Genomic DNA, 26,748 nt, shown 5'->3' on the forward strand with positions numbered 1-26,748 from the left:
TGCTCTCACGATCAAAATCGCCCAAATAACATATAGAACTAAGAATTTGGACAACAAATCAAATGAAATTTTCAAGAAAACTCATGAACTTCTATTTTAACAACTGAACATCCAAATCACATCAAAATAACTCTGTTTGTCACGAAATTTGATAGACAAGCCATAAATATAGTAATGGACCTATACCGAGTTTCAAAACCAAAATATGGACCCGATATCAATATAGTCAAACTTTTAGATTCATCAAGCCTTTAAACCTCAATTTTTCAACAAAATATGATAATCGAGCTAGGGACCTCCGAATTCAATTCCGGGCGTACGCCTAAGTCCCAAACCGTAAAAATACGGATCTGGGTTTGCTTGCTCAAAACATTGACCGAAGTCAACTCAAATGGATTTTAAGGCAAATTTTCATATTTTATTATTTTTTACATAAAAGCTTTCTGAAAAAATACTCATACTGCACACGTAAATCGAGAAAGGATAAAATAAGATATTTGAGGCCTCGAAACACAAAAGTAGGTTCTATAACTCTAGATGACCTATCGAGTCATCACACTGTTATGTTATGGCAGTAATAGAGTATGGTCATTGTGAGTTATTGTGTGCTTTGATCTATGATGTTGGACCAAGTGGGGGAGTCCGCTATCAATGATTTTATTGCATGGCCATGTCTTGTATCGGTTTCATTCTGAGGCATACTTGTGGATAGGTTATGACTTGCAGATGTTGGTTTTAAGGATGAATTAAGCAAGGGAATTTCAGGATGCATGATCACTACAATATTTTAGGCCTTTGACTACCCCGGAAAAGTGTGGCCTAAACTAGCAAAAGGTGTGGCCTTTGGTCAAATGCCACACTTTTCGACTTTAGACAACACTTTTCTAGGGGTGGCCAAAATAAGCGTAACCTTTGGCCTAAGGGCATGCTTTTCAAATGTTGCCTTACAAGCCACGCTTAAAAGCGTGGCCTATTAGTTAACAAAGACAACGCTTGTTACAACCCATATGACAACGCTTTTATATCCTACAACTATACACAAAAACTGTAGCTTTTGTTACCTTTTAGGCCACACTTGTTAACCGTGGCTTCTAAAGGAACCCCTAAAAACGTGGTCTTTGCTTATATACATGGTAGACGTACAGACATATAGCCATACTTTTAAAGCGTGGCAATTTTGCTAGGCTATACAATTTATTTTTTATTTTTTAAAAAAAATTATATTTTATATATATCATGTAACTACAATTATTTCAAGCATATGCATTATTATCATATATTTTGATGACATAAAGAACTAAATTAGCTAATAAATACCAAAAATAAAAATTCAAATGAATACACATACTAATAAAACAGTGTGTCAAAATGCCCATTAACAATAAACTTTTCAAAAGTGAGTATATTCATATAGTATCATGAATATTAGACATCTTAATTATCCAAAAATTATTTGCATTCATATTAAGATCACATTGACTTTCTAACACCATTTCCAATTGCATCACCCGCGTTTTCCTACACATAAAAAGAAATTAATAATTAGATAGAAATTAAACTTTAATCATCCGTCTAGAAGAACAAAGACTAGGATAGCATATAGTAGCACAATGTTTTGCATATTTTTCAGTCATATATAAATAAAAATTGACTAGTGGGTTCAATAAACAAAATATAGTAGTCCCATTTCACTCACCTAAACACTCACCCCATGACTCCCACTCCCTCACGTCACTAGCATACACTCTCACATATTTTCTCACCTCAATTTCATGTCACCCATGAGACAAACTCCTTTGCATATTATCAGGTAACCACCAAATTTTTCTTATAAAAGAGATAGAGAGTTAATAGAGAGGATAATTTAAGGGGGGGGGGGGGAAACCTTAAGAGTTAGAAGATAGAATAGCTATAGCTTTGATTCCACACAAAGAAGACAAATTTATCTTCTTCCTCTGTGATTCTCACCAACAAAAAAACAGCATAAAACAGTTGCAAATTCAACTCCAAACAACCACAAAAATTACTGCTTAACTACAACCAAAAATCATGCTAAAGTGCAGCCTAAACAGCCATGAAAACTAGCCAAAAAATCCAGCGAAGCACCTCCAAACTTCAGCTCTAAATCAGCCCCAAGACGACCCCAATATACTAGTGAAAAGAAGCCCTAAAATGACCTTTTAACACCCCAAAAACCATCTAAAAAACTCCATCTAAAACACAAAAAACAACCCTATTTTTCACACAGAAATAGTAGCTCCAAAAGTTGAGTTCGTCGGCGTCAGAAAACAGCTCCCTTTTTAACATATATAGACTTGATATCTTTCCATAACCAATGAATGATCCATAAAACTTGAGGTTAATTAAAGATTTGATCAATTTAATGAACTTAATATCTATTATAATAGTTTGCAAGATAAGTTAGAGTCTAAATACCTTTTCAAGAATTGGACCATGGGTTGATCCAGAAGAATGTGGGAATTTTGGCTCCTTACAGCCTGTGCGCTACTTGCATCAACTTGAGAAGGTTGGTTAGCTCCGACAAATCCTTGTATATCTGAACTAAAAAGTTCAGGATTATTTTTACCAGTAGATTAAAGCAATGACCCATTTGCCTTAATTCTTGTATTTCTCATCTCATTTCTTGCATTTCTACTTTCAAAGTAGAGACTTCATTGTTATGCTTTTGTTGGAGCTTATTGATTTCCTCATCTTTTTTCAGAGAATTTGTTGTCACTGATCTATCATAGCATCGTATTCAACTAGGCTGCTCCTTTCCAAGCACTGCCCTAAATGCTTCATCCAATGTTTCCCTAGAGTTTTGACAGTTCTGAAGTTCAGACTGCCAAAAAAATAATTATGAGAACCATATAAAGAATTTAAGTCCCAGATAATATATTAGTTGCAACATCACTTACTATTGCAATTTGAGCATATTCTTGAACTTACTTCCCCTATTTTGTACGAGTTGCAATAAACATTTCAGATCTAGATGGTTCCTCGTTGTTCTCTTTACTTGCACGCTATAAATTATATTAGAGAAATAAATAACAAACATTAATGTATTCAAAAAAGTATGTAAAGAAATGAAAGCCATATTTTTCACAAAGTGTCAAATAAATATTACCAATGTCACGCGTACTATTGCAAAATTAATAGGACCCATCCGATGCCTCCACTTTTATTTTTTTCTATTTTCAGAATTTAATTTGCACATGGCCTAGTGCCAAAAGAAGTTTACCAATTAATAAATCAAAAAGGTAAAAAAAAATATAATGCAACAATATGTTCAAGAGTAGAAATGCATAATTTAATCTCACTTGAACATCTAAATCCTTCCAGTACTCAATCTATTGGAGGAATTGAACTTATGGTATCTCAGTGGGACGTTTTTTTATCATATCTTCAATAGTATGATACCCACCAAAATGATTCTTCTTAATATTTCTCTTGTGTCGCCTCCAAGCATCGCGAAGACCATCCATCACCCACTTATTTCCTTCTCCTGGAATGATGAACCTGGTCTATGCAAAATAACATATATGTTATCTTCGTTTAGTAAGAAATACAATAAGATACACAATTGACAATAAAATATGTTATCTTATGTTGGCATATTCCCACATTCGTTGTTTAATATCATCAGTGACAGCATGCCAGCTAGTGAGTAATAAGGTGATAAATCTGGGATTCCAATCAGTGATTCCTATAAAGTTGCTTAACTCAGACACTCTTTTGCCGGTTGGTCCAACAGCTTGTCCTTTATCAATTGTCACTTCCTATCTTTCCTCAATATTTCTTGCGTGAATCATCTTACATTTTATTTGACCTCGAACTTTCTTCTTATCTAATGTAACAACCAAGACATATTAAAAAGAATACAGTAAACACACAAAATTACTAGGTTTAAGACATACCATATGTAGCAGAATCAACGTCCATAGCTTCGTCTCTAATACACTCATCCTCTCCAACTTCTTACTGTGCACCAAAATCATCCAATTATATGTTATGCTCATCTACTGGTTGAGTATCACGTTGTTTATCTCCACCCACATGTATTCCTTTTTTTCAAGAAAATGATCAAGACTCGTCGCCGATAAGACAGACTTCTTCTTCACTTTTTTGCAAATTTCTCTTTCACCTTATCTTTTTCCAATCATATGTGAAGTGTTAAGATCTTCCTTCGAAGACAACTGGATTATAGATGTGTGCATTGGTAATTTACCATTTCCTTACAGTTGAAAGGATTCCTCAGGTTGAATTAACCTTTGTCTTCTTTGTCCTTCTCTTGCATTTGATATTGTAAGCATATGATGTTTTTGTTTATGAGTTATTAGTGTTTGCTCTTTCATAGATCTATACTCCTTATCATGAGCTATTTTTTCTTTCTTAATCTGAAATTGCTTGGCCAATTCAGCACTTGATTGATACTGAAAATCAAAACATATCTTCTTCATAGGACTTTGAGCTTTGTTTAGATTCAAACCCTTTTTCTTTGCTCCTGAATACATTCTTCATAAAGTGAAAAAATAAATAATTAGAAAATACCGAAATACAGAATGCAGAAAGCAACAAATGCCGAAATGCAAAATTACAGAAACGTTTGCAGAAATGAAAAAACACTATGAAAAAATGCAGAACTGTTGTGCAGAAACTCTAGATAAGCATCATAGAAATGTGAAAATACTGTACAGAAAGCAAAAAATGCTGAAACACTGTACAGAAATGCAGAAATTACCGAAACACAATGCGAAAATACATAATACTGTGCAGAAATCCTTAAATAATGTGCAAAAATGCAAAAAACTTAGAAACACTATGCAGAAACGCAAAGACACTGCAGAAACACAAACAATTGCCGAAATACTGTGCAGAAAGCAAAAAATATTGAAACGTTGTACAGAAATGCAGAAATTACTGGAACACTATGCGAAAATGCAGAACGATGTGCAGAAATCCTAAAATAATATTCCGAAATGCAAAAAACGCAGAAATACTATGCAGAAACATAAAAACACTACAGAAACGCAAATATTGACGAAATATTGTGCAAAAATGCAGAAAATACTTTACAGAAGGCAGAAAATGCTGAAACATTGTGTAGAAACGTTGAAATTGCCGAAACTCTATGTGAAAATGTAGAACACTTTGAAGAAATCCAAAAATAATGTGCAAAAATTCAGAAATTGCCTAAATGATGTGCAGAATATTGTGCAGAAATGTTGTGCCGTAATGCTGAAAATGCAGAAACATTATGCAGAGCCGTAGAAACACTATGTAGCAATGTTGAAACACTGTGCAGAATAGCAGAAACACTGTGCAAAAATTCAAAAAATGCTGAAACGCGATGCAGGAATGCCGAAAAGCAGAAACACATAAACGATGTGTTGAAATGCTGAAATACAGTGCAAAAATGCAATAAATGCATATTTCCTATTCAGAAATCCGAAATACCTGCTCAATATCTGTATGCTTCCTCAATTTTTGCTATTCCACAACCTTCCTCAATTAGAAGTGAACCACCTGGTAATAATAAAAGAAGAAACATATTTTTTTACAACATGTTGAGGCACAATATTAATAACCAAATGATTCAAGCAACCAAATTAGAATAAAATACTTTAATGTGTAGTTTTAAATTTTAAAAGTAGAGGTCCAAAGCAACCAATCAATTAAGTTTTAAAAGGAACTTAGAAAATATAAAGTAAATCGAGAAGAGAACATAAGAAGCGAACAAATGAATAATAGAACTAGATGAAATAGACAAGAAAATATCAACAAACAAATGTCATAAGTTTGACAGCTAAAACATTAGTTTTTAATGTCTCTCTAGTTGTTAATCAAACAAATAACTGAACTATTTTTCTAGATGAACATTATACAAGCATTCAACTTCTAAATTAAAATCAAATTCATGATGTATCCTCAACATCAAACTCATCTTCTGATTCAATTTCAGCTTCTTGAGCACAAAATTTTTCTGGAGGCACATCAATTATGGTTGCAGGTATGTCACTCCTTATTAAGACAACTTCACCATCATCATTCGGTATAGAAGGGGTCATCGAATGTTCATATGGCTCAATTTCATAAAAGTAGGGAACATCATATTCAAATTGGTCACTTATGTTAAATAAATCTCTCGGGACAGTTAACATAATATTTGTCTTGATCATATGTATCTTGTACATAGAAGCATTGGTGTGTTTGTGATGCTAGCACGAAGGGCTCTTCTTGGTAGCATTTCTTATTGAAGTAGACATAAGTAAGACCATAAGTATCTTCTTCAGCCTCATACCAATCACACTTAAACAACACAATCTTAAAATGTCCAAAATAATCTAACTCTACTATATCAATTATTCTACCATAATAAGTCAAATGTGCATCAACTGGATTTTTATTCTTGGAACTTGCAAAACTTGGTGTTAATGCAACTAATGTAACACCACTATTTTGTGGTGTACGCCTTGCATCACGCTATCTCGTATGGAATCTATATCCATTAATAATGCACATGCGCACATAACATATAGGCATAGAGATACATTTTTTCTCATGTTATATGGTATCACGTCATTCATGACTTTTCATACATATTGACATATGGGCATAGAGATGTATTTTATACTAGCAATCTGAAAAGAAAATGAAACATCTTTTTTATTGTTGAAAGGATTTTTGGGAAAAATTACAGTTTTCAAACTTACTCATATTTTCGATGATTTCGGTAAATGATTTGGGTTTTCATTGATATACTTGAAAAGCGGAACTATTTTTCGGAAAACTATGAATAAGCTGAGCATTTTATCTCTGAGTTACTTCTTTTATTACTTGTTTTACGTTGTTATGAACTGTGTTTGGCTATTGGTATTGGACCCGACCTTTGTTCTAGCTCGTCACTACTTTCAATCTAAGGTTAGGTTTGTTACTTATTGAGTACATTTGGTCGATTGTATTCATACTACACTTCTGCACCTTGCGTGCAGATGTTGCTGTGATCGACGGGAGCTGGAGTTGAAGACGTACCTGCGTTCCGGTTGTAGCTGCCTCTTGTTTATGGTAGCCTTAGATTCATAATCTGTTTATGTACATTTCGAACAGATGATATATTTATTTCATATCAACTTTGTAAACTTTACTTTGAGAAACTCATGATTTGTACTACCAGTTCTTGGGGAATGTATACAATTCATATAGTTCTTTAATTTTATTAAATGGCACTGGAACTAGTTAGTTGTTAAATTAGCTTATCTAGCGGGTTGGGCTAGGTAAAGAGGAGTAGTTTCAAGTACCTTGGTTCAGTTATTCAGGGGATCGGGGAGATCGACGAGGATGTCACACACCGTATAAGGGTGGGGTGGATGAAGTGGAGGTTAGCGTCGGGAGTCTTGTGTGACAAGAAAGTGCCAACGGTACTAAAAGGTAAGTTTTATAGAGCAGTGGTTAGGCCTGCCATGTTGTATGGGACCGAGTGTTGGCCGGTTAAGAACTCACGCATCCAGAAGATGAAAGTAGCAGAGATGAGGATGTTGAGGTGGATGTGCGGGCATACAAGGATGGATAAGATTAGGAATGAAGATATTCGAGAGAAGGTGGGCGTGACCCCCATAGAGGACAAGATGCGGGAAGCAAGACTCAGATGGTTCGGGCACATTCAGAGGAGGAGCACTGAGGCACCGGTGAGGAGGTGTGAACGACTGGCTGTGGTGGGCACGAGGAGAGGTAGAGGGAGACCTAAGAAGTATTGGGGAGAGGTGATCAAGCAGGACATAGCGCGACTTAGGATTACTGAGGACATGGCCCTTAACAAGGAATTGTGGAGGTCTAGCATTAAGGTTGTAGGCTAGGGGGAAGTGTGAGTATTTCTACAGCGCACTAGAGTGAGACTAGCCAGTTAGGAGTTAGTCTTAGGATGCTACTGGTCAGCTACTGAGGCAGGGCTTTATCTGCTGGATATTATTATATATTCCATCTTTTTCGTACTTCCTATATTTCTTATATTATTGTTATTTTATTTTTGTTATGTTATGTTATTTTATGTTATTCTATTATGAGTCTATTGATAGTACTAATATATCGTCTCTTGTCGCTGTGTGGAGCCGAGGGTCTCCTGGAAACAACCTCTTTGCCCCTCGGGGTAGGGGTAAGGTCTGCTTACATATTACCCTCCCCAGACCCCACTTGTGAGATTATACTGGGTTGTTGTTGTTGTTGTTCTAAAAAAATATAAGATAAATCAATTTATACCCTCTATATAATTAGTGCTGAAAAATAAAAAGAAACAAGCTAAGGATATCTAAATACTTGCCTGGAATTGGTGACGATAGAGTTTGACAGCCTTTGCATGTGCCAATATTGAATTGTGGACAACAAGTAGAGGCTCCACGTCGGAATTACCAGAGGAACATTTCCCGAAAGGGGGCGAACAATGTGAAGGTGGGAACACACCTTTCAAATAGGCCATTTCCGCAAATAAATTAGGCTCATTTATAGTAGCCCAGTACTTTACTCTATCCCCAAAACTCTTAAAACATGTTTCTGCAAAGTGTACAAACTCTTCCCTACAAAGATCATCAACTAACTAATTAAGATTCAGAATGATATATATTTTCCTTTATTTTTAATAATTGCCATTAAACAGCTCTTCTTTCTGTCAGTTCTTCTCTCTAAACGTACTTCAATTTGTTTTCCTTTTTAATAATGCATGATAAACCGTCCATATATTATCTAAATTTAAACATGAACTAATCTATATATAGCCAGATTTAACTACAGAAGAAACTTACTGCATGAGAGGACTGAGCCAGGCCCCATATCTGTCGTCAATTTCCTGAGGGTAGTCATCATGGTGGATCGTCACAAATGGTGTTATTCCTGCAATTTATGTAGTATCTATTTATATTGCACTCTAAGTAAGATTGCATGTGTTATAATTAAGAAAATAAAAAAGAGGTGGCATTGGAAAACCAACAACCTTTGAGTAAGAGGTTATCAATGATATTTGATGATAGGCCATAATTACGTATTTTAGTCGCTTATTACACTTAAATTTATTGTATTTTAATTGAGTTTGAGCTTTAATTGCTAGTGTCTTGCACTAATTGTGTGTTTTATGCCTTGTAGGAGTGATTCCAAGCTATGTAGATGTTATGTAATGAATTCAAATGATTTGGAGCTTTGAAGTCTGAGTAAAAGCTCAAGGAATTAAGTTGGGATCGTGTTCTGGGGTCAACGGATGATAGTTAGAACAAACGAAGAATCGAGTAGGCATATTGCACACTGTCTAGTAAAATACACACAACCTTTTGCTCAGAACTATATTTGGGCTCCACAATGTATTATTTGGAAAGCTAACTCAAAGGGCTACAACTTGCATGTTTTACGTTTTTCCAAATTTCAAAGGGAACAGAGTGAAAAGTGCGCGTCAAGTGCGCGGCCGCGCTCGTCAGGCAGAATCAAAGTGGATATGCGCGGTCTGAACGCGGTCCAAGCGCGGCCGCGCACGTCCTGTCAGAAAAATGTATCGTTTTCGCGTAGGAGAATGTGTAATTGTTTGGGCCCAACCCTACTTGGTATATATACATGGAAAAACGGTATTTTGAAAACCTTTGACAGACTTTTGACACAATTTAAACATAAGGAGGCTAAGGAGACGGAGATTCGACCTAAGGAGGCAGAGATACAATAGGAGCAAGGCGGGAAATTCTTCTACGAGGTTTTCCTTCCTCTTCCTATTTTTCGTTGTTGGTTACGACTTTAGTATTGTAGTTTTACATACTATTATGAATAGCTAATTTGTTATCTAGAGTTTTGATGGAACATTTTGTTGGATAAATTCTTGTGATGTTTTAATATAATTGAGCCGTAGTATTTTCTCTATTTGTTCGATTATATTATTCTTGTGGTTGATTGAAGGGGCCTCAATTAGTTGTGCCTATTTAGTATGTATTACTCAGGAGAGAGTGCATATTTAGGTAGTTGTTGAACAACATCACTCCCGACGTATGTGAGGAATCAATAACCAAGGGTTTAAAGGTGGGATTAGGGATAACGAAATATTGGGTGCGATCTAAGTGAGATGTAATTAAAGCCAGCTAGTGTAACTCGGGAGAGTATGTCTAGTACATTATCGTAATTACACGGGAGAGAATTACAACACCTAGAGCGTTCATGATCGGTAGAAAATACTTAGGCGAAATTATAGAAGACATAGCGGGAAGGATTCCGACAATTGGAGAAATCATAACTCTAGACCTCCTTTATCTTTTCTCCAACCTAAAGGATTTTTAGTGTTAATTTATAATTTTAATTTGATAGTTAGTTAGTTAAACAACAGAATCTTAATATCTATAAGTTAGGAATTGTTCCAGCTTGTATTCTTGGTGATAGTGAACAATTGTAGCTAAACCTAAGTTCTACGTGGGATTCAACTCCGGACTTGTAAACCGAATTATATTTGCAACGACCGCTTTGCCCTTTTTATAAGGTATAGTTGGGCGTGATCAACATTATTATAAAACTTGATTCCAGCTGGATTCACAGCTCCGAACCTCCCTCCTGTTGATCAGCTCCACCATATTTAGGAGTGAAAAGCATATTAGCATAGTTTAAGGTAACAATTAAGCATCTTATTAATGATAATATAAGGGAAGATATTTTCAATGAAACTTAATTAAGAAAATGCAGCTTTTCGATAGGGCGTCCGAATTACGTCATATCAACTCTGTTTTGCACCAAATTTTACATATAAGTCATAAATATGGTAATGAACTTATACCAAGTTCCGAAACGAAAATCTGGACCCAATAGAAACAAAGTCAAACTACGGTCAAACTTATTAATTCTTTAAACCTTCAAGCTTCTAATTTTCAATAGATTGCAATAATTCGAGCTAGGGACTTTCGAATACGATTCCGGTCATACGTCCAAGTCCAAAATCACGATATGGACCTATCGGGACCATCATAATACTGATCTAGGTCCGTTTACTCAAAATATTGACCGAATACTTAATTGAGTTATAAGGCACGATTTCACACTTTCTTCAATTTTTCACATAAGAACATTTCGGAAAACGACATGGAATGCGCACGCAAATCGAAAAAGATTTAACAAAGCTATTTAGGATTTTGAAACACAGAATTGAGGGTTAAACTACAAATTAAATGACCTATCGAATCATCACAACCCTAAAGTAACTTTTTCCTTCTTACTGTAACCTAGTTGCCTCCTCTGTCTCCCTTAAACTCTCTATCTCTCGGGTGTTACAATCTCTCCGGAGAACCACCGTCGGCCAAACCCACTGGATCACTGTCGTCCGACCTCTTTTTATTTTTTTCCTCTCTTTTGTACTCTCTCTTCTCTAACCATCTATAAAAATTCCTCAATTTAGCTCCTTAAATTCCTCAATCCAGATCGGCCTCGTCATTACCTCCAACTCAGCAATCATTTCTGGGTGGAATCCATGGCTAACCGACCGGATTTCTCAGATCAGAGTGTATTTCTCAAATTTGAGTGTATTTCTCAGATTTGACTATATTTTTGTCACGACCCTAAACCCGGACCCGGTCGTGATGGCGCCTCTCGTGAAGACAAGGCCAGTTGACACACTTCCAATTCATTTTTAAACAATTAACTAATATAACTAAGCCTTAATAATAATAATAATAATAAATCCCCAAAATAAGGTAAGTAATACAATTTGCGGAAAAAGACATAGCCCGACATCGGTGTCACCAGTCATGAGCATCTATAATAATACTACAAGTCTGAAAGAGTCTACTCCACTATTACATAACTATAACAGAAGGAAATAAGATAGAGGGAGAAGTACTGGGTTGCGAATCGTCGGGCATCTACCTAGTGAATCTCCGGAATCTGCTGGACAGCTCTCAACCCTCGCAAGCAGGACCTGATGCACCTGAATATGCACACGGGGTGCAGGGAGTAAAGTGAGTACTCCAACTTAGTGAGTAATAATAATAAATGCAGACTAAGTAATAAGAAATCACGTAAAGGCACATCAACAAACTATAAAAAAGCAGTAAAAACTAGTAAAAGCAACGAAATAGTGAAAAATAGGTAAAGTCACTTTAGTTCAGTTAAAACTTTTTTGGAATGCCTTTTAAACAGTTAAGCAAGTAAATGACAGGCAATTAGGAAAGATAAATCACACAAAGGCACATCAACAGACTATAAAAAAGTAGTAAAAGCCAGTAAAAGCAACGAAACAATGAAAAATAGGTAAAGTCACTTTAGTTCAGTTAAAACTTCTTTGGAATGCCTTTTTAACAGTTAAGCAAGTAAACGACAGGCAATTAGGAAAGATAAACACATAAAGAACCGCCCCTCGGGCACAATACCAACAAAATCAGCCACTCGGGCAACACATGGAACAATACCAGCCTCTCGGGCTATATCTCACATCACAATGGGTACCCGTGCTTACTGAGGGTGTGCAGACTCCTGGAGGGGCCCCTAACGTCCCATGCACAATATCAAGCCATCTCGTGGCATAATCACATAGGCTCTCGGCCTCATATCAACAAGTCACCACGTGACGTACAAATCTAAGGCCCTCGGCCTCATAATCATAATAAGGTGTTTCCTCACAACATAGGCCCTCGGCCTTACTCAGTCAGAATCTCACAAGCCACTCGGGCAACAGTAAAACATGATGCTCAGCCCAAAATATCATTTAAAATATTATTTTAAGTGTTAAAGCAGAGTAAACATGGCTGAGTTATGAATACTGCAGAATATAGCATGACTGAGTACACGTATAAAATCAAAACAGTGAGGAAATATCAGTAAAAATTCCCTAAGGGTCCAAATAGTTGGCACGAGGCCCAAATAAGGCATTCAGCCCAAAACATGATGATAGCAAATAGTTTTCAATCAAATACCTAATAAAATAGTCATTCGGGATGAACTAAGTCACGATCCCCAACGGAGCCCGACCACACGCTCATCATCTAGCGTGTGCATCACCTCAATATAGCACCACGATGTACAATCCGGGGTTTCATACGCTTAGGACAACATTTAAAATCATTACTCACCTCTACCTAATCCAAATCTCTAGCTCGGGATGCCTTTGCCCCTCAAATCGGCCTCCGGATGCTCCAAATCTAACCAAAATCAGTGCAAAACCATCAAAATATGCTAAGGGAACAAAGCTCACTCGAAAGAAATCAAATTACAGCGCAAATCTCCAAAATTGGCCAAACCCAACCCTCGGACCCACGTCTCGGATTTCGATAAAAATTACATCAATAGACTCCTTATCACTCCCTAAGTTCATTCATACCAAAAGCATCAAAATTCAACCACAAACGACCCATCAAATCCCAAATTCTACACCTCCAATTACAGGACCTAGTTCTTCAATATTAAACTTAAATTCCATGATTAATTAGGTAGAATTCACATTAGAATCGAGTATTAAGTCCATAAATCTTACCTCCAAGTGTTTCCCCTTGAATCCCTTTTCAATCCTCTTCAAAAATCTCTAAAATCGCTCAAAAATGGTGGAAGTTAACCCCAAAATCGCGGACAAGATGGCTATTTAAACATTCTGCCCAGACATCCAAACCTTCTTCACGAACGCGGTCAACGCCTCGCGTTCGCGAAGCACAATCCAACTTTGACCAAATTTCCTCTTACGCGAACGCGTCCAGTACCTCACGAACGCGATGGTTTGTGAGCCCGACCTTCGCGAACGCGCTCCCCTTCTCGCGAACGCGATGAACAAATCAACCTCAAACCCAGCTGCCCAACTTCCTCTGCGCGAACGTGGAGCCTCCTTCGTGAACGCGATACACAACGACCCCAGCCCTTCGCGAACACGGAGCCTTCCTCGCTAACGGGGTGGCTAAATCCTCAGCCTCATCTGTTAACCCTTCGTGAACGAGAGTGCCTACTCGCGAACGCGAAGGTCATTTCTTTACAACACTGAACAGTAGTTTTTTGCATTTTTTCAAAACATGAAATGGTCCGATTGACCACCTGAAACTGACCCGAGGCCCTCGGGACCTCAACCAAACATGCCAACATACCCCATAACATCATTCAAACTTGTTTATACCTTCGGAACGCTCAAAACAACATCAAAACACCAAATTCGCATCGGATTCAAGCCTAAGAATTCCAAAATCTTCTAAATTATGCTTTTGATCAAAAACTCTACTAAACCACGTCCGAATGACCTGAAATTTTGCACACACGTCCCAAATGACACAACGGAACTACTGAAACTGCCAGAATTCCATTCCGACTCCTATATCAAAATCTCACCTATCAACCGGAAAATGCCAAAAATTCAATTTCACCAATTCAAGCCTAAATCTACTCCGAACCTCCAAAACACATTCCGATCAAACTTCTAAGCCCCAAATCGCCTCCCGAAGATATCCGAACCATCAAAACTCACATCTAAGCCCTCTAACACATAATTCAACATCCAGTTGACTTTTCCAACTTAAGCTTTCTCAAAAGAGACTAAGTGTCTCAAACCTTACCAAAACCTTTTCGAACCTGAGCCAACCAACCCGATCACACATAGAATCGATAAACAAAGCAATAAGAAGCAGAAATGGAGGAAACGGAGAGGTAACTCATGAGACGACTAGCCGGGTCGTCACAATTTTATTTTGTGTGGCCGAATTAAATACAACAAAATACACATTATGGCCGCATTTTTGGTTCGTCTGACTATATTTTGGTAGATACAATGTGATAGTGTATTCTCAGATCTGGTCGAATTTTTGTTCGTCTCCTTTTTTAGTTTTAATACAAGATACAGTGTTTTGCTTGGCCGGAAGACGTCTTCTCTGGCGAACTTTCTTCTCTTTTTTGATATTGAGTAACATACAATAATTCAAACACATTGTATTCTGTACAAATACACTTAAATTTGAGTGTATTTTATATTTTTAAAAGCAAATACAATTTATTTTTATTTTCGCATGCATTTATGTATTCTAAAAGTTATATTTTGTGGCAGATCCCTATATTTTTTGAATTTTTATTGTTTGAATACAACCAAATTAAATAAAATAAATTGAATACAGTGTAAAAGTGATTATGAATGAATATAGTGAATTGAATACAGCTAAATATCACTATTTTTTTTGCTTGAATACAATCGAATTGAATACAGTAAAATTGAATACAACGTAAAACAGTTAAGAATGAATATATCTGAATTGAATACAATGTACATAGCCGAATTGAATAGATCGGTTACATCCCATTTTTGATTTTTTATTGTTTGAATACAACTAAATTCAATATAGTGAAATTGAATACAATATAAAATAAATAAGAACGAATATATCCGAATTGAATACATTGTATACAATCGAATTTAATACAACGACATACATCTCATAGCAAGTAATTAGTAGCTCCAGAATGTAATTAGCTAAATTATAAATACGCCCAACAATAAACCTCCAAATAATAATTATTTCTGATCCCCTACTTATTACTTGACTTGGGCTTTTATTACTATGTAATATTCATACATAAAAATTTTGGAGTATCTCAATCGTACTACATAGGTCCTACCTCATTAAATACACACTCGCGATTCTAGTCTGAAAAAATGTTTTATATTGAGCCCTTTGCTTGTATACTGTTGAGGCTACTGTTAGTGAGGAGGTTTTTATACCATTGGGCCGACAGTTTTGGACTTCGATCCAACGTGAGAGGATCGACATGATAAAGCCCAAATTTAATGGTGTAACCAAATCTCCATTCGAAATTATCCATCAAGCTCCATATGAAATAACCACGCACATCCGCACCATTCCTGCTCATCACAAAAATTTTGAAAGAGAAAAAATGACAATGAAGTAAGCATATGAAAATGTAGAAAAAAGATACAACAGATGTTAACTTTGGTATTGATCCAAGTCCCTAACATGTAACAGATCAGTCTTTATATTTTAGATCTAACGAGCTTTGTTTATTAAAAGATGTTGTAAGGTACTCCATTCGTTTCAATTTATGTCTTATTTTCTATAAAAATATCATCTTCCTATGTTTAGCAGTTTACATTCTCGTTTTACCGTTATTGATAGTCTCTTATAGGAATGACATAGCATATTTAAGTTTTAACACCATAAAATTCAAAGGATACTCTTTACTTAAACGATTCAATTTGTTTTTTTTTAAACATTATCAAACTCTGTGCCTGATAAAACTCAGATACGTAATATTATTCAAACTCTTAGAAACTCCTTAAGTTCATATAATTGAATTCCAACTTGGACATGGACTCTACGATCCATATTCACGGTCCATACAAAGTGGAAAATTTTAAGAATGGAAACGATACCTGATTGAACGAGCCAAAGATGCTAGGTATGCTTTGTGATATTTAATTCGCTTCATGTCTTGATCCAAGTCATATCCTCCTCCTTGATTCTCGTTTGAAGCGTATCCTGCATGAAGTATCACAGCCTAACTTCAATTATATATGTGATTCAATAGCCGAACATGAGATTCATGAGTAATAAATATTTCGACGAGTTTAATGAAGGAGATATATAATTCACCATTTTCAGTTACATATATAGGTATGTTATTGTATGTCTTCTTAACGTAATCAACAATGTCTTCCATGCCTTGCGGAACAACGTAAACTCCAGGCATTCCCATCTGAAAATTAATCAGCTTTAGTGCTATTACATATACATACATACATACATACATACATACATACATACATACATACATACATACATACATATATATATATATATATATATATATATATATATATATATATATATATATATATATATATACTAAGAATAATTTAAATAATTAAAGGCGTGAGTAAATATATACATACTGGATCTCCAATGGATGCACCATCTTTCTGTCCAGTAATGAGCAGAAACCCGCAAATTGCACGATTTTCACCATGGGTACAAAGAACATCAGTGTCCACGCATGTGCAGTTGGAATGAAGGCAATCCTTAACGAACCAAGTTGTGTAATGGTTAAGCCCAATGAAGTCTGTGCTATTTTTTATAAGCCTTTTTTCTTCGGAGCTGAACTTTGGTAATTTCTTCCCGTGATACTCTCGCATTTCTATTGGATAATCTCCGTATACTAGAGGATCAAGAAGCCTGTATGTTCATTTACAATTGTCCATATCAATTCATTAACAAATGCAACTTGACCTTATCTGAGATATATATGGTGATTTTATGAGCTAAGGTTTTTTAATAATAATAATAATGTTACAGCTTTCTGCTGGTAAATCCAATTATTGAAATGAAATTGCAGCACGGGGAACCTTGGAGCAACGATAAAGTTGTCCCCGTGTGACTTATAAATCATGGGTTCGAGCCGCGGAATCAGTCACTGATACTTGCATCAAGGTATGCTGCCTGTTAGTTCTTCTGAATTTTTAAGTGACTAAAACAAGAAAAATAAATGAACAGAAATTGGCAGTATTATGTCCCGAGCCCACAAATTCCTTGTGCGTCCTTAAAGAATCTTATCCCCTCACTGTTGCCCAAGGTTCACGAATAAATTCTTCCCAGGATAGAACGGAACTTCCAACTTAGCGGTAGCGGCACTTCAAACCACTAATTTATCAGTGAACTCAAAATAATGGTACAAATCACACGATAGACTTACTTTGTTTTGAAAGTAATGATGCAGAAAGAAGAAGGAGATGAAGCAGAAGATTTCCGGATTGAAAAATTCTGAAGGAATGGTTGCTAATTTATAGCCAACGAATTTCTGGATTGAAAGGGTGTGAAAGTGGTTGTTCACACTGCAGGTGGCTATTCGTGAAATGCAGCCTCTTTGGTGGCTGTTTATAGCGGGAATATTTAAATAAAATTAAAGATGGAAATTAATTAATTTATCATTACAAATAACGGTCATTCAAAATATTAATATAAAATATTAATATTTAATTAAGTAATTTCATTTTATTGGTCCAAAAAATTAAGTCAATCAATCATATCAATTGACCGAATCCGAATCCGAATCTGAATTCGAGCCGAGCGAGCGACGGCAACGACGGCGCGAGGCCCCTTCCTCTTAGCTCCTTTTAAGAGCTTAAGGAAGTGCTTCTATATTTAAACCCAACAAAATACTTGTCTTTAACCAATGAGAGACAAAGTGCAAAAGCCAAAGTTGCCTTTTCACTTTCTTTCCTCATTTCCCATTCACACTACTACACTTCAACCCCAACAATCCCCTACATGAATGTGGAATGATGAACATGCATGAAATATTTTGTGTGATTCGCAACTAAGGACTAATTGCATCGGGATAAGTAGGTTTCCCTTTGAACTTTTTATAGTGAGCATATATCGGATATACTCGGTCAATCGATAGATTTGATATCTTTGAATCGTCGAGCTTTACTGTATACCTAGACAACATATGTCACACAATTAATCCTTATTCATCTTTTGGTTCTCATTGTTGTGTTCGTTTTATCCATGAACACCGCCTGGTTTCATAAGTGCGTAGAGAACTGGCCTTACAACATTCTCTTTGAAGCGGCTTACACTTCACACTTAATTATATAGGTGATTCCTAAATGTGTTAAACCGTAGATACACTATTTAATATACCCCATATCAAACTTAGAAATCATTAAAAAGTCATAACGCTTTATCCTTGGTACTGAACATTGTCTGCATCACGAGAATGGACCAAAATTTTATTTGACAACGTTGGACTATCACTAATGACTTTGTTTGATCTCCTTGAACCTAGATCTTGGGATCTCCAGTCTTCTAGGTAGAGTTACCGCCATGGTGACTTGTCCTCGGCCATAGTCCCATTCCCTTTGACGACTTCTCAACCGCCTCTCTAGGTAGGCCTTTTGTAAGCAGATCCGATACATTATCTTTTGACCTTACATAGTCAATTGTGATAATTCCACTAGAGAGTAGTTGTCTAAAGATATTATGCCTTCGTCGAATGTGACGAGATTTTCCGTTATACATAATGCTCCCAGCCCCTCCTATTGCTGCTTGACTATCGCAATGTATGCATACAAGTGCCAAAGGTTTGGGCCAAAAAGGAATGTCTTCTAAGAAATTTAGGAGCCATTCAGCTTCTTTACCAGCCTTGTCTAAAGCTATAAACTCAGACTCCATTGTAGAGCGAGCGATGCATGTCTGTTTGGACGACTTTCAAGACACTGCTCCTCTACCAATGGTAAAAACGTATCCACTTGTGGATTTTGTTTTCATTGATCCGGTGATCCAATTTGCATCACTATATCCCTCAACTGTGGGATAATTATTGTAATGCAGTGCATAGTCTTGAGTATATTTCAAATATCCCAAAACTCATTTCATTGCTATCCAATGAGCATGGTTGGGATTACTTGTGTATCGACTAAGCTTGCTTATTGCACAAGCTATATCAGGTCATGTACAATTCACAATGTACATCAAACTTCCCAACACTCGAGCATATTCCAATTGAGATTTGCTTTCACTTTTATTTTTTACAAGAATATGGTTTAAATCAATTGGTGTTTTTGCTTCTTTAAAGTCCAAACATTTGAAATTTTCAAGAACCATTTTAATATAATGAGATTGAGACAAAGCTAGACCTTGAGGAGTCTATAGGATCTTAATCCCCAAAATTAAATCGGCAACTCCTAAGTCTTTCATATCAAACTTACTAGTAAGCATGCGCTTAGTAGCATTTATGTTAGCAATACCGTTACTCATTATCAACATATCATCCACATATAAATAAACAATGACTATTTGATTTGGAGTATTCTTAATGTAAACACATTTGTCACACTCATTGGTCTTGAAACTATTTAACAACATTGTTTGGTCAAATTTCGCATGCTATTGTTTTGGTGCTTGTTTTAGTCCGTAAAGTGACTTAACAAGTCGACAAATCTTCTTTTCTTTTCCGGGAACTACAAACCCTTCAGTTGTTCTATATAGATTTCTTCCTCTAAATCCCCATTTAAGAAGATCGTCTTTATATCTATCCGATGGATTTGAAGGCCATACACGGCGGCTAACACTATTAACACCCGGATAGATGTAATCCTTGTTACCGGCGAGTATGTGTCAAAGTAATCAAGACCTTCTCATTGTCTAAACCTTTTAACAGCTAATCTTGCCTTATATTTGTCAATAGTACCATCAACTTTCGTTTTCCTTTTGAAAATCCATTTAGAACCAAAGGTTTATTTCCCGGAGGTAGATCAACCAATTTCCAAGTATGATTACTTAATATAGATTCTATCTCACTACTGACTTCCTCTTTCCAATATTGTGCTTTCGAGGAAAACATTGCTTCTTTGAATGTTTGAGGCTCATTTTCCAATAAGAATGCCAAAAAATCTAGTCCAAAGGAAGTAGCTTTCCTTTGACGTTTACTACGTCTTGGATTTTCCTCATCAAACGCACTTTCCTTTGCTTCTTCCCGATGTCGCTTAGATTTTTCATTAGACGACTCACATTCCATTTTATGGATAAGTATTCTCAAAAAATTTAGCATTATCCGACTCAATTACCGTATTAATATGAATGTCGGGATTTTTTAATTTATGAACCAGAAACCGATAAGCCTTACTATTTGTTGCATATCCTACGAAAATGCAATCAACGGTTTTTGGTCCAATTTTTACCCTTTTGGGTTTAGGAACTTGCACTTTAGCCAAACACCCCCGCACTTTAAAATATTTTAAGTTGGGTTTCCTTCCTTTCCATTTTTCATATGGAATGGATTGTGTTTTGCTATGGGGAACTCGATTCAGTATTCGATTAGCTGTAAGAATAACTTCCCCCCCCCCCTCCACAAGTTCTTAGGTAAACCAGAACTTATTAATAAGGCGTTCATCATCTTCTTTAACGTTTTATTCTTTCTTTCCGCAATTTCATTAGATTGCGGTGAGTAAGGGGTAGTTGTTTGGTGAATAATGTCATTTTCCAAACATATTTCTTCAAAAGGAGATTCATATTCGCCGCTTCTATCACTTCTTATCATTTTGATCTTTTTGTTTAATTACGTTTCAACTTCATTTTTGTATTGGTTGAATGCATCTGTTGCTTCAGCTTTACTATTAAGTAAGTAAATATAGCAATATCTAGTACTGTCGTTAATGAAAGTTATGAAATACTTTTTCCCACCGCGAGATGATATTAACTTCATGTCGCAAATATTCGTGTGAATTAAGTCTAAAGGATTTGAATTCATTTCAACTGACTTATAAGGATGCTTAACATACTTTGATTCCACACATATTTGACATTTCGAGTTGTTGCATTCAGACTTAGGTAATACTTCCAAATTAATCATTTTTCACAAAGTTTTGAAGTTGACGTGGCCTAAACGTTCATGCCATAAATTATTTGACTCAAGTAAGTAAGAAGAAGCTGAAATTTTATTCATATCAATGGCAATTATATTGAGTTTAAAAAGACCCTCAGTCAGGTTACCTTTTCCTACATACATTTCATTCTTACTAACTACAACCTTGTCGGAAACAAAAATACACGTAAAGCCATTCTTGACTAGAAGTGATGTCGAGACTAAATTCTTCTGCATTTCAGGAACATGAAGAACATCTTTTAGAGTCACAATCTTTCCCGAAGTCATCTTCAAAGCCACCTTGCCCGTTCCTTCGATTTTGCAGTAGCAGAGATTGCCATAAACACTGTCTCGTTGGGTCCAGCGGGAGCATAAGAAGTAAACAACTCCTTGTTAGCACAAACATGTCGAGTTGCTCCTGAATCAATCCACCATCCTCTAGGATTTTCAACTAGGTTGCATTCTGAAAACATGGCACATAGGCCATCTATTTCATCATTCTTCTCAATCATGTTTGCTTGACTTTTCTTCTTGTCCTTCTTTGGTGCACGACATTCAGTATCCTTATGTCCAACCTTTCCACAATTGTGGCAATTACCTTTGAACCTCTTCTTGCTTGGATAATTCTTTGATCCAGACAGCTTTTTTCTCTTTTTACTCGTTGAAGCTTCCTCAACAATATTTGCACCCATTATTGTTGAACTTCCACGAGATTTCTTCTCAGCAACCTTGTTGTCCTCTTCAATCCGTAGACGAATAATAAGGTCTTCAAGCGTCATCTTCTTGCGCTTATGTTTCAAGTAATTCTTAAAGTCCTTCCACAACGGAGGCAGCTTTTCAATAAATGCTGCAACTTGAAACGCTTCATTTATGACCATACCTTCAATCATAAATTTATAATTAGTACAATAATTAATATCTTGAATAAAAATATTGACTTGTTTTATACCTTCAGCAAGGAGGTCATGAACAATAACTTGCAATTCTTGGACTTGCGTTATGACAGATTTACCGTCAATCATTTTGAAATCCAGAAATTTGGCGGCCACAAACTTCTTTAGTCCAGCATCTTCAGTCTTGTACTTCTTTTCAAGAGCATTCCATAATTCTCTTGATGTTTTCATGACGCTATAAACATTGTACAAGCCATCTTCCAATCCACTTAAAATGTAATTTTTGCACAGGAAATCAGAGTGCTTCCAAGCTTCAGTAACAAGGAAACGCTTGTTGTCAGGGGTTTCTTCAGGCACGACTGGAACATCCTCTTGAATGAACCTTTGCAGACTTAGAGTGGTCAGATAAAAGAACATCTTTTGCTGCCATCTCTTAAAGTCAACACCAGAAAATTTCCCCGGCTTTTCCGCTGGTGGCATAGCCGTTGCAGGTGCAGTAGGACGGATTGGACCTAGCATCCCCGAAACTTGTTAGTAGTAACAATCACAGCATGATCAATTTGTTCCTCTCCGTTAGTCATTTCTATCAATATGACACAAACAGATTCAGTAAATGGTGAAGTGTTTAATCCTTCAACCCAAGACAACACAGTGAAGAGATTATTCTTCAAACTTATTTTAACACAGTGAAGAGATTATTCTTCAAACCGATTAGGAGTAGAAAACCATGAAGGTTTTAGTCTCCTCAGTCACTTTGAAAATCAGAACAACAAGGATATATATATAAATAAGATCCTTTAAGCTTGTTAGTTATTCTGAATTTATAAGTGACTAAAACAGGAAAAATAAATGAACAGAAATTGGCAGTAGTATGTCCTGAGCCCACAAATTCCTTGTGTGTCCTTAAAGAATCTTATCCCCTCACTTTTTCCAAAGGTTCACGGATAAATTCTTCCCAGGATAGAACGGAACTTCCAACTTAGCGGTGGCGGCACTTCAAACCACTAAGTTATCAGCGAACTCAAAATAATGGTACAAATCACACGACAGACTTACTTTGTTTTGAAAGTAATGATGCAGAAAGAAGAAGGAGATGAAGCATAAGATTTCCGGATTGAAAAATTCTGAAGGAATGGCTGCTAATTTATAGCCAACGAATTTCTGGATTGAAAGGGTGTGAAAGTGGTTGTTCACACTGCATGTGGCTATTCGTGAAGCCTTTCTGGTGGTTGTTTAACGCATGAATATTTAAATAAAATTAAAGACGAAAATTAATTAATTTATCATTACAAATAACAGTCACTCAAAATATTAATATAAAATATTAATATTTAATTAATTAATTTCAGTTTATTGGTCCAAAAAATTAAGTCAATCAATCATATTCGAAGCCGAGCCGAGCGAGCGACAATGACGACGGCGCGAGGCCCCTTCCTCTTAGCTCAGCTTAAGGAAGTGCTTCTATATTTAAACCCAACAAAATATTTGTCTTTAACCAATGAGGGACAAAGTGCAAAAGCCAAAGTTGTCTTTTCACCTTCTTTTCTCATTTCCCTTTCGCACTACCACACTTCAACCCCAACACTGCCTATATCACACCCTTTAGGGTGTGGCCCCTACCCAGACCCTGCGTGAATGCGGGATGTTTCACTAGATATCTTTTTTAAATTGCAACACGGTAATTTTAGGTAGTATTAAGTGAAAACAAAACTAAATAAAGATGAACATATATATTTTTAAAATCATGTGGATCCTATCATATGTACTTCCTCTATTTCAATTTAAATAATATATTTCGGTTATCGAAAGTCAATTTGGCTAAACTTTAAAGCTATATTAAATTAGTTCAATTTATTATTTTAAAATTAAAATATACAAAAACTACACAAAAAATGTATAAATTTGTAATTTTTCTCATGGCAATATGATAACAAATATATTTTAAAATATAAGGTCAAACTTTACACAGTTTGACTTTGAATAAGTGAAATATGTGATCTAAATTGAAACGGAAAAGTATAATTATTACGTACCAGGCAACATGAAAGGCCAAAGCCCTAGTTGAAGCTTTGGTGTCAGCCTCATCATCTGTCATTGGCTTATACATGTAAGCGCTCACCACCATCCCTATCATTCCACCTTGTTCAGTCTGTTTATAATATTAGGCAGTGTGTCAATTGACTCCAGAAAAGCAAAAAATAACACTTATTTTGGGACGGACGAAGTAATTATTTGTATCACTTATTTTCCGGTTTCCGTTGTTATTCTTAAAAAAATATAAGACAAATTAATTTATATAATTAGTGCTGAAAAATAAAAGGAAACAAGGATATATAAATACTTGCCTGGAATTGGTGACGATAGAGTTTGACAGCCTTTGCATGTGCCAATATTGAATTGTGGACAACAAGTAGAGGCTCCACGTCGGAATTACCAGAGGAACATTTCCCGAAAGGGGGCGAACAATGTGAAGGTGGGAACACACCTTTCAAATAGGCCATTTCCGCAAATAAATTAGGCTCATTTATAGTAGCCCAGTACTTTACTCTATCCCCAAAACTCTTAAAACATGTTTCTGCAAAGTGTACAAACTCTTCCCTACAAAGATCATCAACTAACTAATTAAAATTGAGAATGATATATATTATCCTTTATTTTTAAACAGCTCTTCTTTGTATCAGCTTTTCTCTGTAAGTACATACTTCTTCAATTAATTTTCACTTGCTTATTGCATGATAAATCATCTAGATTATCTAAAATTATATATGAACTAATCTCTCTCTCTCTATATATAGAGCCAGATTTAACTAGAGAAGAAACTTACTGCATAAGTGGACTGAGCCAGGCCCCATATCTGTCCTCAAATTCCTGAGGATAGTCATCATGGTGGATCGTCACAAATGGTGTTATTCCTGCAATTTATGTAGTATCTATTTATATTGCACTCTAAGTAAGATTGCATGTGTTATAATTAAAAAATATAAAAAAAAGAGGTGGCATTGAAAAAGAAGATTAACAACAACCTTTGAGTAAGAGATTATCAATGATATTGTTATAAAACTTGATTCCAGCAGGATTCACAGCTCCGAACCTCCCTCCTGTTGATCAGCTCCACCATATTTAGGAGTCAAAAGCATATTAGCATAGTTTAAGGTAGCAATTAAAAATCTTATAAATGATAATATATAAGATCATCAGTAACTGTGAAAGAAGTAAAACTGAGAGAAAAAGAAACACAACTTGGTAGAATTCTACTCCATGAAATGGAGAATCGATAAGCATTTACTCCAAGAGACGCCATTCTGTCAATGTCTTCCTACCATATCATTCGTTAAAACAAATTAAAGACATGTACAACATATATGTTTCAAATGTCAAAATAAAAAATGGGATGTAATTTAGTACCAAGTAACGATGGTAATGGTCGTCAGCTATGTCTCCACTTCCTCCATTGGGTATTCTACCTGAACCAATTTAAGCACAAATTAATGGAGAAATGTAGTACTCACTCAGCTTCATTTTATATGATTGTACATGAAACGACACGAAGTAATTTAAGGAAGAAAGAAAGACTTTTGACATCCTTGAAATTTGTAGTCTTATTTATGCTGTGCCATTCTTATGGTTACAAGAACATGTCATTAAAAGTAAAATGGATAGGAAAGACAACTTTAGGGTACAAATGCGAAAGTTACCATTGATACGACAATAAACATCCCAGTTGCTAAGGCTTCTGCCATCTTCAATATATGCTCCTTCAATCTATAATACAGATATTCATTTACTAAGGATGTTATATATGAGATCAGAGACAATTAATTAAGGAGCTGTAAATTAAAAAGTCAGAGATGTGTATACTTGATAGGCAGAAGTTGATGTTCCAAAAAGAAAACCATCTGGGAATTCTGATCTTTTAACCTCTTCTTCCAACTCATTTCCTCCTTGGCCTATGATGTTCTTTGCAGAAACATGTCGCAACAGTAAGAGGAAACAAATGAAATAGGAGTTCTTAGTGGTTCCTATCTTCATTTTTCCTATATTCAAAGAATATCATAGGCCAAGGATCTTATATATCTCAGACAGCTAATATGCATTAGTTGTGCCTATATATAGAATACTCTATTAGTTGTGCCTATATATAGATTAATAGTAATTCCTCCGTTCTCTTTTACTTATCCAGTATTCTAAAAATATATTTTCATTTTTAATTGTTACTTTTAGCATATCATGTTTGACTCAAAAAATATTGAAAACTTTTTGAACAAATCAATCGAAAATGAAGACATAAATCTTAGCTAAGTATAATAACCTCTAGAAAGAATGATAGATAAAAAGAAGGCGAGTCCCAAGATTCCTTTAATGATCTACTTTCATCAAAATCTTTTAGAAACCTTTTCATTCGTAAATAGTAATGCAGCCAATATCCGGACTCCCCTCTTATAAGGTTATTGCCCTCTATATATACAAAGAGTGAAACCCTTCTACACTGTAAAAGACAAATTACGAGGAATATTCC

General features: G+C 35.7%; 1 protein-coding gene across 1 annotated transcript; it reads right to left on the bottom strand.

The window, feature by feature from the left end:
- Window positions 1–15,421: 15,421 nt before the first annotated feature.
- LOC104214365 (beta-glucosidase 18-like) lies at window positions 15,422–26,288 on the bottom strand. Its single transcript, XM_009764020.2, has 12 exons — window positions 26,091–26,288; window positions 25,928–25,994; window positions 25,638–25,696; window positions 25,473–25,548; window positions 25,256–25,330; window positions 25,057–25,144; window positions 24,578–24,830; window positions 24,266–24,381; window positions 16,868–17,147; window positions 16,569–16,671; window positions 16,349–16,454; window positions 15,422–15,820 (listed from the first exon to the last, which is right to left on the bottom strand). The coding sequence occupies exons 1-12, from the start codon at window positions 26,259–26,261 to the stop codon at window positions 15,619–15,621; spliced, it is 1,596 nt and encodes a 531-aa protein (XP_009762322.1). The 5' UTR covers window positions 26,262–26,288; the 3' UTR covers window positions 15,422–15,618.
- Between the last annotated feature and the right edge of the window lie 460 nt (window positions 26,289–26,748).

The sequence above is a fragment of the Nicotiana sylvestris genome, chromosome 7 (assembly GCF_000393655.2).
Source record: "Nicotiana sylvestris chromosome 7, ASM39365v2, whole genome shotgun sequence".
Taxonomy (NCBI): Eukaryota; Viridiplantae; Streptophyta; class Magnoliopsida; order Solanales; family Solanaceae; genus Nicotiana; species Nicotiana sylvestris.

Coding starts and splice junctions, on each gene's coding strand:
- LOC104214365 (XM_009764020.2), bottom strand. CDS start 26,261: ATGAAGATAGGAACCACTAAGAACTCCTATTTCATTTGTTTCCTCTTA. Junction 25,697..25,927: donor TGTTTATTGTCGTATCAATG/GTAACTTTCGCA, acceptor AAATTGGTTCAG/GTAGAATACCCAATGGAGGA. Junction 25,145..25,255: donor TGATAATCTCTTACTCAAAG/GTTGTTGTTAAT, acceptor CATAAATTGCAG/GAATAACACCATTTGTGACG.